Here is a 14,980-nt window from a genome sequence, read left to right on the forward strand (position 1 = left end):
GCTTGCTTGCTGAAATGTAGAACTTTTGTCTCATAAAAAGGCTAGAAAACTCAATGTGCCTTTCTTCTGGAGAATCAAAGACAGCTCACATCTGTCAACCTACACTGGCAAAACTAGCATTTAGTGGTTGGGTGTTACGAAACACGTACAATTTGTGTCACAGAACTTTGTGGGATTTTTTTTCATCCTTTGTAGCACGGAAATTACTCATTTTCTGAGAATAAAACTTGCTCAAAAGTTTTGGCCGTGAGGCTCTCCTTACTGGTCTAAATGGAATTTACTGTTTAACTTATAAAGGAATTGATGTAAAGCCCAGTGTAGAGTATGGAAGGTGTGATAAAGAAACATTGTCTTTAAGGGAGTTTCATATTACCAATGCTCAGCAGAAATTTACAGCTTCTATACAAACTCAAAGAGCTAGTGAATCAAGAGATATTTTTATATGATTCTTACCAGGTTCAGTTGCAGATCGTGGCTCTGCATATCGCATCATAAAAAGGGGAAACAAACAAGAAAAGCAACATTAGAGATTATGCTAATAAACAGCACGCTGAATGAATACCTGCTGAAATCCTGTAGACAAGTACAGAATGTTTGCAGAAACATTACAAAATAAATATGACTAAATGTTGTATTGGTAGCAGCAGTTCAATTGTTACTACTAGCCTTTAGCCATTATAATCAACGAAGCGTAAGGAAGAATGGACTCTATCCAAAATAAATTTCCCAGTGCGTCCCATATCAAAAGCGGCCTTTTCGGTCATTGCCTTACTTTTTTGGAGAATTCTGAAGTCTGGAGAATCTTGAATTTCAATGCCCTGTCGAAACCACTTAACATGAATGGGAGGGGGTCCTCTCACCCTGCATTCCAATACCACTACTTGTCCCTCAGATGCTGTGGAGTTTTGTAGCTCCTGAAATAAAGAATCACAATTCAAATGGACCAGAAGCATTTCACATTGTAAAAAATGTCTTCGTGTTACCATCATGTATTCTTATTTTGCAACAGTCATGTTCTGTGAACATTACTTTCATTCTGATTACATTTAATGTATCACCTAAAAAGGACTCAATAGGCTATATAATGCATACTAACTGTAGAAGCATTTGATTTCTCAGACCACCAGAAGTGGATAGTTATGGTCTCAGCATTCCTCCTCCTTCTGCAAGACAGGATGAAAATCTGCAACTAGGTGCACATTGATTGACATGGTCCTGAGAGAAAAGATGTGCTGCTTTCAGGTTGACCTCTAAAATGTACAATTGCTTTTATTCCGAGCCAGTTATAACCATCCAAGCAACAGTAAATGACAGATAAGGATGTATTAGCATACGCTGGATAGCATCTGTGGCTGTATTATGGCTATATTGAATTGCTGCGTACATATGAAGAATCTTTGACAAAGACCGCTAGGAGAGAGGAGAAGCTCAGTACTTGACGTGACAGTTAGAGTGGACAGGAGAAAGTTACCATGTTTGCCCTTGTTATCCATCAGAAGGTTATAAATCTAAGAGCCTTCTTTACTGTACTGGCTGTCTCATTCTCTTTCCCAATATTAACAAAGCTTTAATACAGTTTTAGGAATTTGTGCAACATCACATTTGAAATTTGAAGCTCAGCATTATCCCTACTTGATATTTTTAGGTCTCTTTTTAATCAAATTAATAAGAATTTTATAACATGGAAACCTAAAATCTTTTGAGTTGTTCCCTGAGTTTTACATACAAAGAATTCTCTGTAAGGAAGCTGCTATGCAGCTTTTTTGTTTTGTTTTGTTTTTGTTGGTTTTTTTCTTTGTTCTTTATAAGTGGCTCATTCCTTCTGTAATTAAAGTGGATTTTGTATGCCAGCTGGCCTAGACCAGTTAATACTGGATTTCAGGAATAAGAGAGATGAGGACCAGAAGGTAACAGGGATTTTGGTGATTTCTGAGTGTCTGAGCTAGGCTTCTCATATTTCCTTCTGGTATTGGAAGTTGCCTGTCTCCCTACCTTACAACAACTGTACTCTCTAATTCCTTGCACCTTCTTTATTCACCCTCCTGTGGTAACTGCAGTATGAATGCAGAATTCCTATGAACAGAATCAGACCTTTTCTGCCATGAGAAATGGGTATGTTGGAGTGAAGATATAAAATTGTGAAGAACAGGTTTTTTTCTTAGTTTAGGCAGAATTATTTGCTGTTCCATATGATCTTTAGGTCAAACTGTTTTTGTGAAGTAATTACCAGAAGTACGTAGGTGACTCCAAAAGTAATGCCCCCTGTTTATTTCCATGGGAACTATACCAGCTACAAAGAGCATAACTACACTATTTGATAGAATAAATACCTAGCTACAAAACGCAATTTATCAACATAGTCACTGCCATTAGTTACGTATTTTTGCCAACAATGAGCAAGTACCTGCTTGCTCTGCTTGTAAAAATCTGGGCCGGCAGAGGTGACCCACTTTCACTGTCGCCACCTGTGAAATGCACCACCCACCACCTCAGTGTGCTCACATCCACTGTTTGGTCTCCATAAACATTCAGCAACTGTCGATTATGTCAGTGGGTGCCATTTTTTTTCCACGTGGAATAATTCAGTGACAGAGCTTTGCTTCTTACACATGTCCACATCAGACACCAACATGTCAGACTGCCCCTCTGCTGCCATCTGTCACATGGTAACAAAATGCAGTGGAATATTGGTGGGAAGGTTCAGTCTCTAATGCTATATCACCACCATCTGCATCTGGTGTCGTGGGCCAACATCATAAAATAGGAGGGATTACTTTCAGAGAAGCTCTCATGTTCTCTTTTTTCCATTTTAATAAATGGTGATTAAATAATAGTTCATCCTATGGAAAGGAGGGCTTGAGTGTACAACGAAAATTCTAAGTTATATCTCAAAGATCTGGGAAATAATCTGTCCTTTTTGCTGGTACATTGGTCAACCTAAATCTTAATTTGAGAGTTTGATTTTAGGTATATGAAATTTAGGTTATATGAAAATAAATACTGACCTAAATAAAGTAATTAGTTAGCAAAAGATTCCCTTCTGGCAAGTCCATGCTGTACATTTTTAAAATGAAAATTATTTACAAGATATCACAAGAAAGATTTATTTATTTTTTTTTAATTTTATTTATATATATTTTTTTAAAACATAACTGGATGGATTTTTTTTTTTAACTAAACAAACAAAAAACAACAACAACCTGTGTTATCTGTTCTGGATGGATTACCATAATTATGCCCTGCAATTGGCTCCTATCTTGTTCTTCTTTACTAAAGATTTCTCACTGGAGGACAGTCCCGGTTATAAGGCAAACCCATATAGAATTCATGTAATTCCTCTAGTGATATTAACAGGATAGAAGGAATAAGAACATCATTGTGTCAGTGGAAAAGTATTACCGCAGAATGTCTTCATACAGAAGAGGACCTACCTCATAAAATCTGCCATTTTTTAAATCTGATCAAAGACTCCTGCTTTATGATAATAAGTTTTTGATATTTCCTTCTGGACTAAAAGAATATCCTATAAAACCATGATGGATAAACCATACCTTAGTAAAAATGAGTGCAGAATTGATAGGCTTAGAACCATCCAGATGGTGCAGGTATGAAGTAGGGCTTTGGACCTGCAAAGTATTGCAACAATACTATGAAATGCAAAGAATATGATGTTTGAATAACATTGTCTGTATATACATATTCTATAATACAAGTTCCAAAAATAATGGTTTTAATCTGCTATTCTCATTATAGCACACTTAAGTGACATCACTATTTCACTCTGTTGTACTTCTGGTATCAAAATTGTTCTACAGTTTCCAAGAGAACTTTGTACCTAAGCACCTGCCTTGAAATATTTTGTGTTCAACACTTGTATCATTTAAGTAAGTCCTTTACACCAAAGCAGTTTTGCATTTTCTGCTATTATATCCTATCATTGATTTTGAAATAAATAAGAGTATCTAAAATTTATCCACATTAAACAAAAAAGGGAAAGTAATTTACCATGTACAATTTAATAGTGATTTTATTTTTTTGCATTTCATGATTTATATGTAAAGTCTAAGTCATCCACCGCACCGTTAAAACTTACTGTAAACTAAAGAACACTGATTTTCTATATTTATACCTTACCAAGTAAAATGTACAGAGAAATGATAGTGGTATTTAATTTAACAAAATTACATTATTTTGGAATTGGAACAAGTCACTATTAAGTAATATCCTCTGTAATTTTCATTGTCATGATGTCAATTGCTCACATGCTGCATTGATACACACTGTGAGAATCCTTATGTATATTTGCTGCCACACTCCATTTGCTGGACAACTACCTAATTTTTTAAATCATCACTCTTAATAACAAAAGCTCATAGTTCAGTAATATAGTTCCTCAAATGACAGAGTTTTTCAGGACTTAGACATTTGGAAATGAATTTTAAAATACTTCTACTAATTAAAAAAAATGTCTGGAAATACCTGCTGACTGGGAACAGAGATGGGTTGAATTACAGCTGTGGTGACTCCACACTTTGGTGATGAAGATCCTATTGTCAGGGAAACAGAGGTGGTTTTCTTTTGGGCCCTGAGAAAGAAAAACAACACAACAGTTTATAAGATATGAAATCAGAATATGTTAGTTTGCAACTAATAGACCACCTTGTATTTTCCATATCTTTGACATTTTTATTCCTCTGGTGTTGATTAAACACTGATGATACCTGCTTAACCATCTTATGTTTTCATTTTGGCTATAAGACTATTACATATATCATTAACAGTGAAAAGATCAACTGTGGAGGAATCCTGACTGGAATACAATCTTTGACAAATTTATGCTTGCATAGTCTAGTAACTGGTAGTATTATAAGAGTTAAACTAATATATGTATATATATATGTATATTCTAGACTTCTGCATATTTTTCTGGAGGCACATGGCTAGGCAATTACAAACAAAGATTTGATTAACTAAAAGTTACTCCTAAATATGAAAAGTTGATAACTACTAAAGTATTGGCATAGACTTCTTAGACAAAATAAGCACATTAATAAAATCTATAGTCTTAATACTGCACATTCATATCACATGAAAGAAGGAGGATAAGGACAAGACATACATACATACATCCCAGATGCTTATTTAATTCTAAAACTGCTAAAGATTTTCCAGTGTGCCTCATTAAGAAAATCTGAACATCATTAGTTCTATTTCACCCACTTACTGTGGCATAGCTCCAGATTTTGATTTGAAAATTAAACTTTCACTCTCTGAATCTGTGGAACTGGCACCTGGAAGAGAAAGTATATTCAATAATCTCTTACTGATTCCTTTTAAGCTCAAATTCCAAAGGAAAAACTTTGCTACTTCTGCTTTACACTTCAAGTGACTTGCAGTATGCATTGTAAGATATTCCAAGTGTTGAGAATTTTTTGTAATAAGAAAATCGGCAGTACTTTATCTGCAAACACACTGTAACTATATAGTTTAGGCAGTTGCAGAAATCATGCCCATGCCAATTTAATTTCAAAGTGTTTTCATAGAATCATGGAATGTCTTAGGTTGGAAGGGACCCCAAAGATCATGAAGTTCCAACCCCCCTGCCACAGGCAGAGCCACCAACCTCCAGATCTGGTACTAGAGCAGGCTGCCCAGGGCCCCATCCAGCCTGGCCTTGAACACCTCCAGGGATGGAGCATCCACAACATCTCTTGGCAGCCTGATCCACCACTTCACCATTCTCTCTGTAAAGAACTTTCCCTTGACAGCCAATATGATCCTTTCCTCCTTGAGCTTAAAACCATTCCCCCTTCTCCCATCACTGTCTACCCTTGTAAAAAGTTGATTCCCCTCCTGTTTATAATCCCCTTTTCAATACTGGAAGGCTGCAATTAGGACTCCTTGCAGCCTCTTCTTCTCCAGGCTGAACAAACCCAGCTCCCTCATCTTGCCTTTGTAGGGGAGGTGCTCAAGCCCTCTGATCATCATCATGGCTCTCCTAGGATCTTAGCTGTATTCCTTTGTTTTGAAGCAAATATGACAAAAAATGAAATAATAAAATAAAATAAAATAAAATGCTGACTACTACTATTCTACTGCAAATATATAGTTTTATTCACTTGTATGTAAAAGATTAAATCTTAGGATAGCATATGTCTTATATACAATAATAAATCTTCAACCATAATTAAGAGCACTCAGCATAGGAAGGCATTTCCAGACTAAACTTGCTACCCACTATTTCCACATTTCAGACTATTCCTATCAATCTACACGACATTTACTTAGTGATGTTTCTTTCCAGTCTTGATATAATGTATGCGTTTGGAAATACCCTGAACCCACTTGAAGAAAAGATGGGAAATTATTTATTTTCCCACTGTCTTAATTTTTTCTAATAGCTACTGATTCTTTGTGCAGGAGTTTTTCTAGACATTTATGCAGCATGTATAGTTCCTCTAAGAATTTGTACATATATGCATAGCTGAATTTGAATTACAGATCATAGAGAAATCATATTCAATGTGCATAGTATTGAATAGATTGACTTACAGTAAAACAGAACCTGAACTCCGGGACACAAGTTCCCTACTTACTTATGAAGTATGGGCAACAAAAATCAAAGCTGTAAGTAGCACAGAAGGGTTATAAAAGAGAAGCAATGTCAAGTGAGCAAAATGAGTCTACATGTAAGTATTTCTCACGAGTAAAGGATAAAAATGTCTTGCATGGCTGGGTTTAATATACAGAAGAAGGTGTGAGTCATCATTTTCATCAAGATTATTAATGTACAAAACAATGTCTGCATGGCAATCTACTTTCCATAAAGATGATAAGGGAGGAACATAATGGCTTGTGCAATTATCTCTTAGAAAGGTAAATGCTGTAAAACTTCAAGACAGAAATTCCACATGGTGGAACTGGACTTAGCCAGATCTCAAAATATGAATTCTTACTCACTGTATCTCCCTTTTTATGTATCCTGTTTTTAGTGCTGCTTCCACTGTTACAATTTCCTGTAGAATTATAAATCTGTTCTGTATCCGAGTATTTCTGAAATCATACTCCCTTCTGCAAAGAAAAAACCTTACCAAAATTCATAAAACCCAGAAAATCTTGGGGATTTTGCTATTATATCCTTGGAACACAGTTTTGAGCATAGAAAATACAAGAGAAACCTTATAAATAATGCACTTTGCCATGATTCAGCTAAATTACAGGGGGAAAAAAGATTGCTTTCTTAATCAAAAGCATTTAAATAGTTTTAGTATAATATTATTCTGATTTACAAGTACTTGTTATATTACTTTGTTTTCAATTAATTATTAAATGAATGTTAAAGTGTTACAAAATCAGTAATAAATCTTAATGAAAGGCTTCAAAGATACATTAACTGAAGTAAAAACCGGATTTATGCAATTAATGCAATTATGTAATTAATATTACCATGACTAAACAACAGTCAATTGACTGTGGACAAAACTAGTGTTACTGATTAACATACAACCTGACTTAAAGTTAGGGTGTCAAATATGAAGAATTAAAGAACATTTACCCGTAACTGAGGAGGACTTATTTGGGATAGTCACCTTTAATCACACTAGAAGGAAGTTCAGAAATGTCACAGGAATTACTGCTACTCTGAAAATCATTATTAGAATAACCAGTTAAATCTTTTATTTACAGAGGCTGCTGAAAGACTGTTTACAAAATACTCATTCCTCCTTTTCTATTTTTGATCTTCTTTTAGCCTCAAATAAATAGCACCCTACTCAGCAATTCTTGGAATATTCACTGAAATATCAGTGTAATCTTCAGAATATACTCCTTTAAAAGGAAGCTGAGAAACACCACTCAGTTATCACTAAGCAAATAAGAATCAAGAGTAAACTTCAGCTTAGTTATCTATCGTGTCTGTGTCAAGTGTCTTTTTATTTCACCTCTTACCTTCAATGAATATTTCAGCTGATGTACTATCTGAACCGAGGGAATTTGAAGCCAGACAAGTATAGCGTCCAGTATCGTCTTCAAAGGCTTCTGCTATAATTAGGGAATGAAGTCCTCCACTTCCAGAATGGATTTGAATGTCAGGGGAATTCTGGAGTTCTTTTCCTTCACAGAACCATCTGTAGCCCACACACATTTAGAAAGACAAAGGAGAAAATGAACACAAAATATTGGTTCAGGCTCATCACACAAGAAAACATTACACTGCTGCAAAAATCTAAATTGCTATTGAAAGCAGCACATCGTGCTTTGAAGTGTTTAATGGCATTTGCAAAGAAATAATTTGCTGGCAAAAAATTTCTTAAAGAGGCAGTGAGACATTTCTGGATCTTAAAAAGAAAATTAACACGCCGAAAAATTAAATCTATTCCCTGTTTTATACAGGTAGAATTAATGCTTTCTGCATATTTTATGTACTGGCTTGATTTGAACACAGTCTAATCCATTTCAAGTAAAACTTCCTTCTTTCTAAAACTCTAAAACTCTGCCAGTGTTTCTCCATAGAAGATGCTTGATTTTTTTCTTTAGATGACATCCACTTGATCTAATGTAATCTTGTGGTTCTTTATTGCTGAACTTCAAACTCCTCAGAACAGGAGCTTAAGTTGGTTTTGTAGCCTATTTTGCAGCCTATACATATCAGCATGTGTTCCCTTATAAAAAAAGTTACACCCCAACAAAAGGGCCTATTTACCTAGGGTAAGCTATTGCTATTTAAGTGCAGAGCCTATTTTATTTATGTTGGGTTGATGAAACATTTGGCAGTGAATGCTGTCTGAAGATCAAGTCCTTCCCTTCTGCCTAGGAGGTAACAGCATGTAAGACAGTTCCCCTTAATGGCTCAGAAGTGTGGGCAAGCCCTCTGTGTTTATCAACAATAGACCTTTTATTCCTGAAGGCTAAAAAGTATGTTAATAGTGCCATTAAAACCATATGTAATTCTCTTCTGAAATTAAAAGCCCAGTAAGTTCCTTTTCTGTTTTCTATTGTGCCCAGAAAGTGCACAAAAGTATCCTTTTTTGGAAGGAACTAACAAACTTCCATTTGTTTACTCAGTAGACCCCTCTGGCCTACTTTTACAACTGTTGGGCTTGGAGACAAATTTATTCTGTCAGCTCCGCTGCCAAAATTAACATTTCTCTTCCCCCTCTTCCCCTCCTTTCCTTTCCTTGTCACGAGTCCTCCCTCCTCCCGGTGTGAGGACCTCTGCTACTATTTCTGCTCAACAGACCATCAGAGCCCTAACCTCTGGGCAGTCTCTCCTAAGCCGCGTTTTAAACGATATGCACAGGAGAGAGGTTAATTCAATTTCTAGACAATCACAGACGAGTCTGAAATACAAGGCTCCACTTAACCATTCGTTCTATTTTTCTTTCCTTTCCAGAAACATCCTGTGAAGGAAAACCTCTCCTCCAGCTTAATTATTTTCACAGATCAATCCCATCATAGTTTCATGCAACTTGTATGGCTTTCCACTGCTTCCCAAATTCTGTGCTTACAAAATGGTTAAGAAATTGTGATAAGCACATAATCCTAAAGTGAAAAGTTGATGTACATATTTTTGTAAGATGATATTCAGTAAGCAAATTGTTTTCTCAGGAGAGCAAGTTCTACACCATTCCTTGTACATGTGCATATACACAGCCGGTCTCAAGCAGTGGGAGCTACACGTCAGCACTTGGGAGTGAGACTCATTGCATCACACCAGTGACAGCTCTGGCAGCAAGTCCCAACGTGCGACATCACATGCTGGGCGTCATGCAGACAAACACATAACCATGTAATCCAACTCAAAGCTATCTCAGCCCCCATTAAGGTGATACTTGATGAATTGGGAAACAGGTTTGACGTTTGGCTACACTGTTTACTGTGGGAAGAACAATTCACATTCATGATGGGCAACGCCAAAGAATATTGGAATAGATTGTTATATTCTTTTATATTCTATCTCTTTTTCTAACTGTAGTACTTTTATTGTTGATCTAAGTTAATAGAAGGATAAGATTAATTAATGGGAACTTAATTTAGAGATTACATGAAAATTAAGTGAACAAAACATACTCAGTCCTGCACTAACTTGCTAGCTGCCAGTTCACCAAAGCTTATGAATGAAAAAAGTGTCAACTAGCAAAACTAAATGAAGTATTTTCTGGCCAAATACTGACTAAATTTTATATTTCCATCTCTATACAGTATACGGCATTAAAGAGCACAGTCCTAGTAAGAGGCTCCATCAGCCCTATTGCCATTTTGCTTGGAATAGCCAAGGTAAGATTTTCTGCACCTTAGGACTTAGAAGTATTCAAAATCAAGTCTTTGGAGCATTCTCTGTTTCTGGAACGGGATCGTCAAAGCAATCAACACATTGCTACCAAAGGAAGGCTGAGACATAGCAACCTGAAGGACTATGAAGGATGACTATACACAGAAAAACAGCCACTGAAAATTCCAAACTTATGCTACCTAGCGCAGCATTAACTTCTGTCCAGTCTATTCCAGGCCGCTGAGCCTTGCAGGGATGAGGATTAATATCTAGGTGTGAGAGGACAATAATAATGCTTTTGGAGAGCCCCAAACCCCAATTCAAACCAAAACCAGAAGACACCAGAAGTAACAGGAATAAATCCACTGCAAATGCTTTACAAAAAAGATATTTCTCTGTATAGAGGACATGCTCTGGACATGCTCTGGATACCAGAGTACAAAAATGACTACTCTTTTTCCTGATCTCTTTGTTGTAGGTACTCAATGCTAAATAAAGTGTGCAGATAGAGACAACACAGACATATTTTACGTATGTATATATATATCAGTTCATAAAGTAAGAACTGAAGCTTGCATCCTATGTTTACTCCTGTAGGCCATGCAAGCTTTCATGAAACACTACAGAGAACTATCCCCTTGAAAAATAGTAGTAAATATTGTAATAATGCTAGAGGAAGGCATAGAAAAAATAAAAAAATCAAAAGAAATGTAAAAAAATGGAATGTGTTTTATCAGTCACTAAGTATTACTAAATTTCAAATGATACTGAATTTTTCTGTTCTTCACTTCTTCATTCTCTTCTCTCAGTTTCTCTCCCTGTCTGCATTTCCACTGTACTTCTCTCTGCCTTTCCTTTTCAGCAACTACACTTAGTTTTCAAATACTGCATCTACTATATTTTAAAATGATAGCAATTAAGTATTCAATGCGTGCAGAGACACAATCAAATCAGTAGACCAGAAAGTCAGTTCTCCAACGAAGTAAATTGGAGGTATTTTGATAGTAGGTGAACAGTGGTTAAAAGACTTGTTTTCCTTTCTTCAAAGTCTACTTTGCCTTTTCATTGTCTATGTTATTGTATTACAGCAAGTCAAGGACAGAAAACAATAAAGGACATCTAGATGCCAGGTGGGTGGCAGTTCATGTACAATAACATCAAGCAGCAATTTATACAACACATCTTTCGTTTTCATTCTTCTTTTCCTTATGCCCTCACAACTCTCCATGTATGGAAATACATACAAACACATATATCTGGGATTGTAATGACTATGAAGAAAATATAAACAGAGTTGAACAGTACACTGACTGAGTGAGCACCAGGGCCCTAAGAAAAACAGCTCAGGGTTTTCTCTAATGCATAATCCTGCTGGAACTTGTGTTTTTTGAAAGTCACTGAGGAATAGAGAGGTTTTCCTTTCTGCACACTCTTAAAAGTTAATTTAAAATGGCAGCTGAAGTGAAACTTTAAGATACAGCCTTAGGGAGGAATTATAGTAGAGAACTCTGACCACTAGAAAAAATGGAGAGAGATAAGTTGCAAATTAAAAAGTAATTTTATATTAGCAGTGTTTAGCATGTCCAGCAAGAAAAGCTGAAATGAAATACTTTAACATTCCAATACTGAGTGGTGAATGGCAGAGTCAATGGTTCCATCACTACACTATTTAACTTGCATGTTCTATTTTCTTCATTCAAATTAAGCACTCCAATACTTCCAGACTGCAAAATATCACTATGTAGGAGTCAATTATTTTAAAAGTCAGACTCATGTCAGTAGTGCACACCAACAGAACAAGGAGCAACAGGCAAAAACTGCAACAGAGGAAGTTACATACAAACATGAGGAAGAGCTTCACTGTGAGAATGACAGGGTGCTGGGACAGGCTGCCCAGAGAGGTAGTGGAGACTCCTTATCTGGAGGTATTCAAAACTCACCTGGGCACTTTCCTATACAACCTACTCTAGGGAACCTGCTTTAGCAGAGGGTTGGACTAGATCATGTCCAGATGTCCCATTCAACCCCTATGGTTCTGTGATTCCATGAAACACAAAATCAAATTTGCCATGTAATGTTTAGAGTCCAGTGCAGTAGAGAGATTATTTTATTAATATTATTATTATTATTATGCTTGTTATTTTCACACAACTCATTTTTTGCACTACATGTAGTGCTGTATTTTCAAGCCTTATATGTAATTCCATTATTTGTATAGGCAATGCAAGAATAACTAATAACAATGCACATACTTGAAACATTCACATTTTGTAATCTTTGAAGATCTGAATACAGATACAAAAAGCTGGTGCTGTGCTTGAACACGCAGTTAAATAGATTAAGAAATGGCCCTGCGTACTGTAAGCCACAGATGCCAATTTTATAATTAAAAATAAGCAGTATAATAAACAGGGCTATTATTTATTCAGAATGTAACTGATTCTTCAGGTGTTGCACAGTGTTCTCCAAGGTCTAATTTAAATGAGGACTTCATATCCAGCTGAGTAAACTGAACAATTAGGTAGCTAGGGACCAATACTGTCTTCTCAGAAATATATAAAATTGCCAAATTATAAAAAATGGCTGCATTTCCAAGACGCTTTTCAATATTGCAGTCTGCCATTTCTTACAAGTTAATCTTGCTTTCTCTGAAGTCAAGCTTTCCATCACCCTTCCTGCAAGAATGCAGAGAGAGGGTAGGAAAGAAAGTACAGGTGTGACCAGCTGGGCCATGGGCTACAGAGCTCCCAAGAAGAGCAGCCAATGGCCTCTGTTGCTGTTTGCAGGCTGCAGTAACTCCAAGCATTTATTTATTTATTTATAGCTTCTCCTGTCATTATGATTTTTTTTTTCCCCTACAAGTTTGTGAAAGTTTTCTGAGTCTCCATTAGCTTTACTTGTGTCACCAGGATTCTGCTCTCCTTCGTCATTTTGGCCTGTGACTTTAATGAGGTCTGCTTGAGATTTGACAAGACAAGCTCCAGACAAGATATAACAGCAGAGATCCTGCCTGTAGCTTCTATCATTCTTTTGTCTACTAAAGTGTTCCACAGCCTGACATGGCTGTGTACAGCTACTTACAAAAGAAAAATGGCATTGCAAGAATGTATTAAAAATAAATGGTTTTGTCTTAAAAATTACAAGATCAGCTTAGAGATTCTTAAATAAACCAGGCGTAGGTATAAGACACTGATTTCACACACTTTCAGAAACCTCACACAAAACTTTCTTTTCTGCTTTCAGGCAAATAAGCAGCTATTTAACTTACAAATAGACATGGATAGACCATTCAGCTCCTCCTAGATGTGGTTAATCATCAGATCAAGAAAGAGAAAAAATACCAAGCAAATTAGTAACCAATTATACAATGCAAACTGCAGACAACTTTTTACTACAAGCATGTTGATTATCTACAGGCCATACAGCCAGTTATTTACAAATAACAAATCCTGCTCACTTCATAGAGTAACTTCTGTAACTATTGAATTTCTGTGCATATAATCTCAATTTTTTCTGTTTATATCTGTAAATAAAAGCATGAATGGGTGCTTGAAAAGGCAGGTAACCATGTAGATATTAAGAACAAGAATGTTTTATAGAAAATTTAAGTTACTAGTATTTTCAGGGTTTTAGACATTTTTGAGAACTCTTGGATGCATCAGGTAAGTAGTACGGTACTGCAGGTTAATTTAATGAGATTCTTTATATCAGTAATTTTCTTCAGTTCTAACTTATGGTAGAGGGTGTGGTTAACAATATTTAATATAAAAATATCCCACCCATATGTTGTTGTTAGGCCGTTCATTGGCATTATTTTGTTTTGGAGATCATCAGGTTTAGGGAGGATGTATTATACAGCCTTCAGTTTGACAGAGGTTGATTTTCTGACACGTACATGGGTACTGCTGTAACTTACAGTTCAACTCAGAAAATGGGCATCATTGCAGGTGGAACTGCTTTCAAAGCATATGAGATGCATTATCACATTGAGGACAGAGTCATAGAAAAAAAGCCTTGATTTTTGAGTTACTAAAATTCCCATCAGGTGGCTTCTGAGATTAAGTGCTGTCTGTGAAATGATGGCTCAAGTGTTTTTACAGGTGTCTAAGAAATCATTGTGCTGTCCCAGAAATAACCAGGCCGAGGAAGGATAAATCAAATAAATCAAAGTGAAAAGTACTGCTTGCCTCAGAAGTCAGAGAAGGGAAACTTCTTGAACAGCATAAGAGTCAAAAGAACTCTTATTTGTAGCTCCGCCACCACTATGGCTCTGTATTTCAGTAACGAAAGCTATCACTCAACAACTTGGTTGGCTTGAGACCATGTAATTTTTTCAAGCTCGTTACACAGTGACATCAAAATAAATTTCCTTCAGAACAGAGACAGTAATGCCTCCCAGCAAAATACCTTCAGCTTCAAGAGACCAAGCTGTTAAAGGCCAGAACTAAAAGATCTCTTTCCCTTCACTTAAAATTAGCTTCTTCAAATATGGGATCTCAGAGTTTAATCATAAAAGTCTTCAAGTGTCAAGTGAAAAAAGAAAAAAAAAAAAAAAAAAAAAAAAAAGGATTGTCTTGAAGAATCAGCAACTCATAATAATAGTTACTAATACATACACATATTCACCAATTAAACACACATATATATTCCCAGTAAAATTAAATAAGATATACTGAAAAATAACTGAACAGTTGCAAATTCCCCACTTGT

The 14,980-nt window shown here is 36.0% G+C and overlaps 1 protein-coding gene across 2 annotated transcripts in view; it reads right to left on the reverse strand.

Moving 5' to 3' along the window:
- The window catches only part of PALLD (palladin, cytoskeletal associated protein), a 172,422-nt gene that overhangs the window by 110,645 nt on the left and 46,797 nt on the right, over positions 1 to 14,980 (reverse strand). For both annotated transcript variants that reach the window (XM_072334084.1, XM_072334081.1), the window contains 6 exons: positions 7,948 to 8,126; positions 5,225 to 5,291; positions 4,480 to 4,585; positions 3,552 to 3,626; positions 773 to 914; positions 454 to 477 (listed from right to left, as the gene is read on the reverse strand). In XM_072334084.1, the coding sequence (XP_072190185.1) occupies positions 454 to 477; positions 773 to 914; positions 3,552 to 3,626; positions 4,480 to 4,585; positions 5,225 to 5,291; positions 7,948 to 8,126 (593 nt within the window). The remainder of the gene's footprint in view (positions 1 to 453; positions 478 to 772; positions 915 to 3,551; positions 3,627 to 4,479; positions 4,586 to 5,224; positions 5,292 to 7,947; positions 8,127 to 14,980) is intronic.

Source organism: Excalfactoria chinensis, chromosome 4 (assembly GCF_039878825.1).
Source record: "Excalfactoria chinensis isolate bCotChi1 chromosome 4, bCotChi1.hap2, whole genome shotgun sequence".
NCBI lineage: Eukaryota > Metazoa > Chordata > Aves > Galliformes > Phasianidae > Excalfactoria > Excalfactoria chinensis.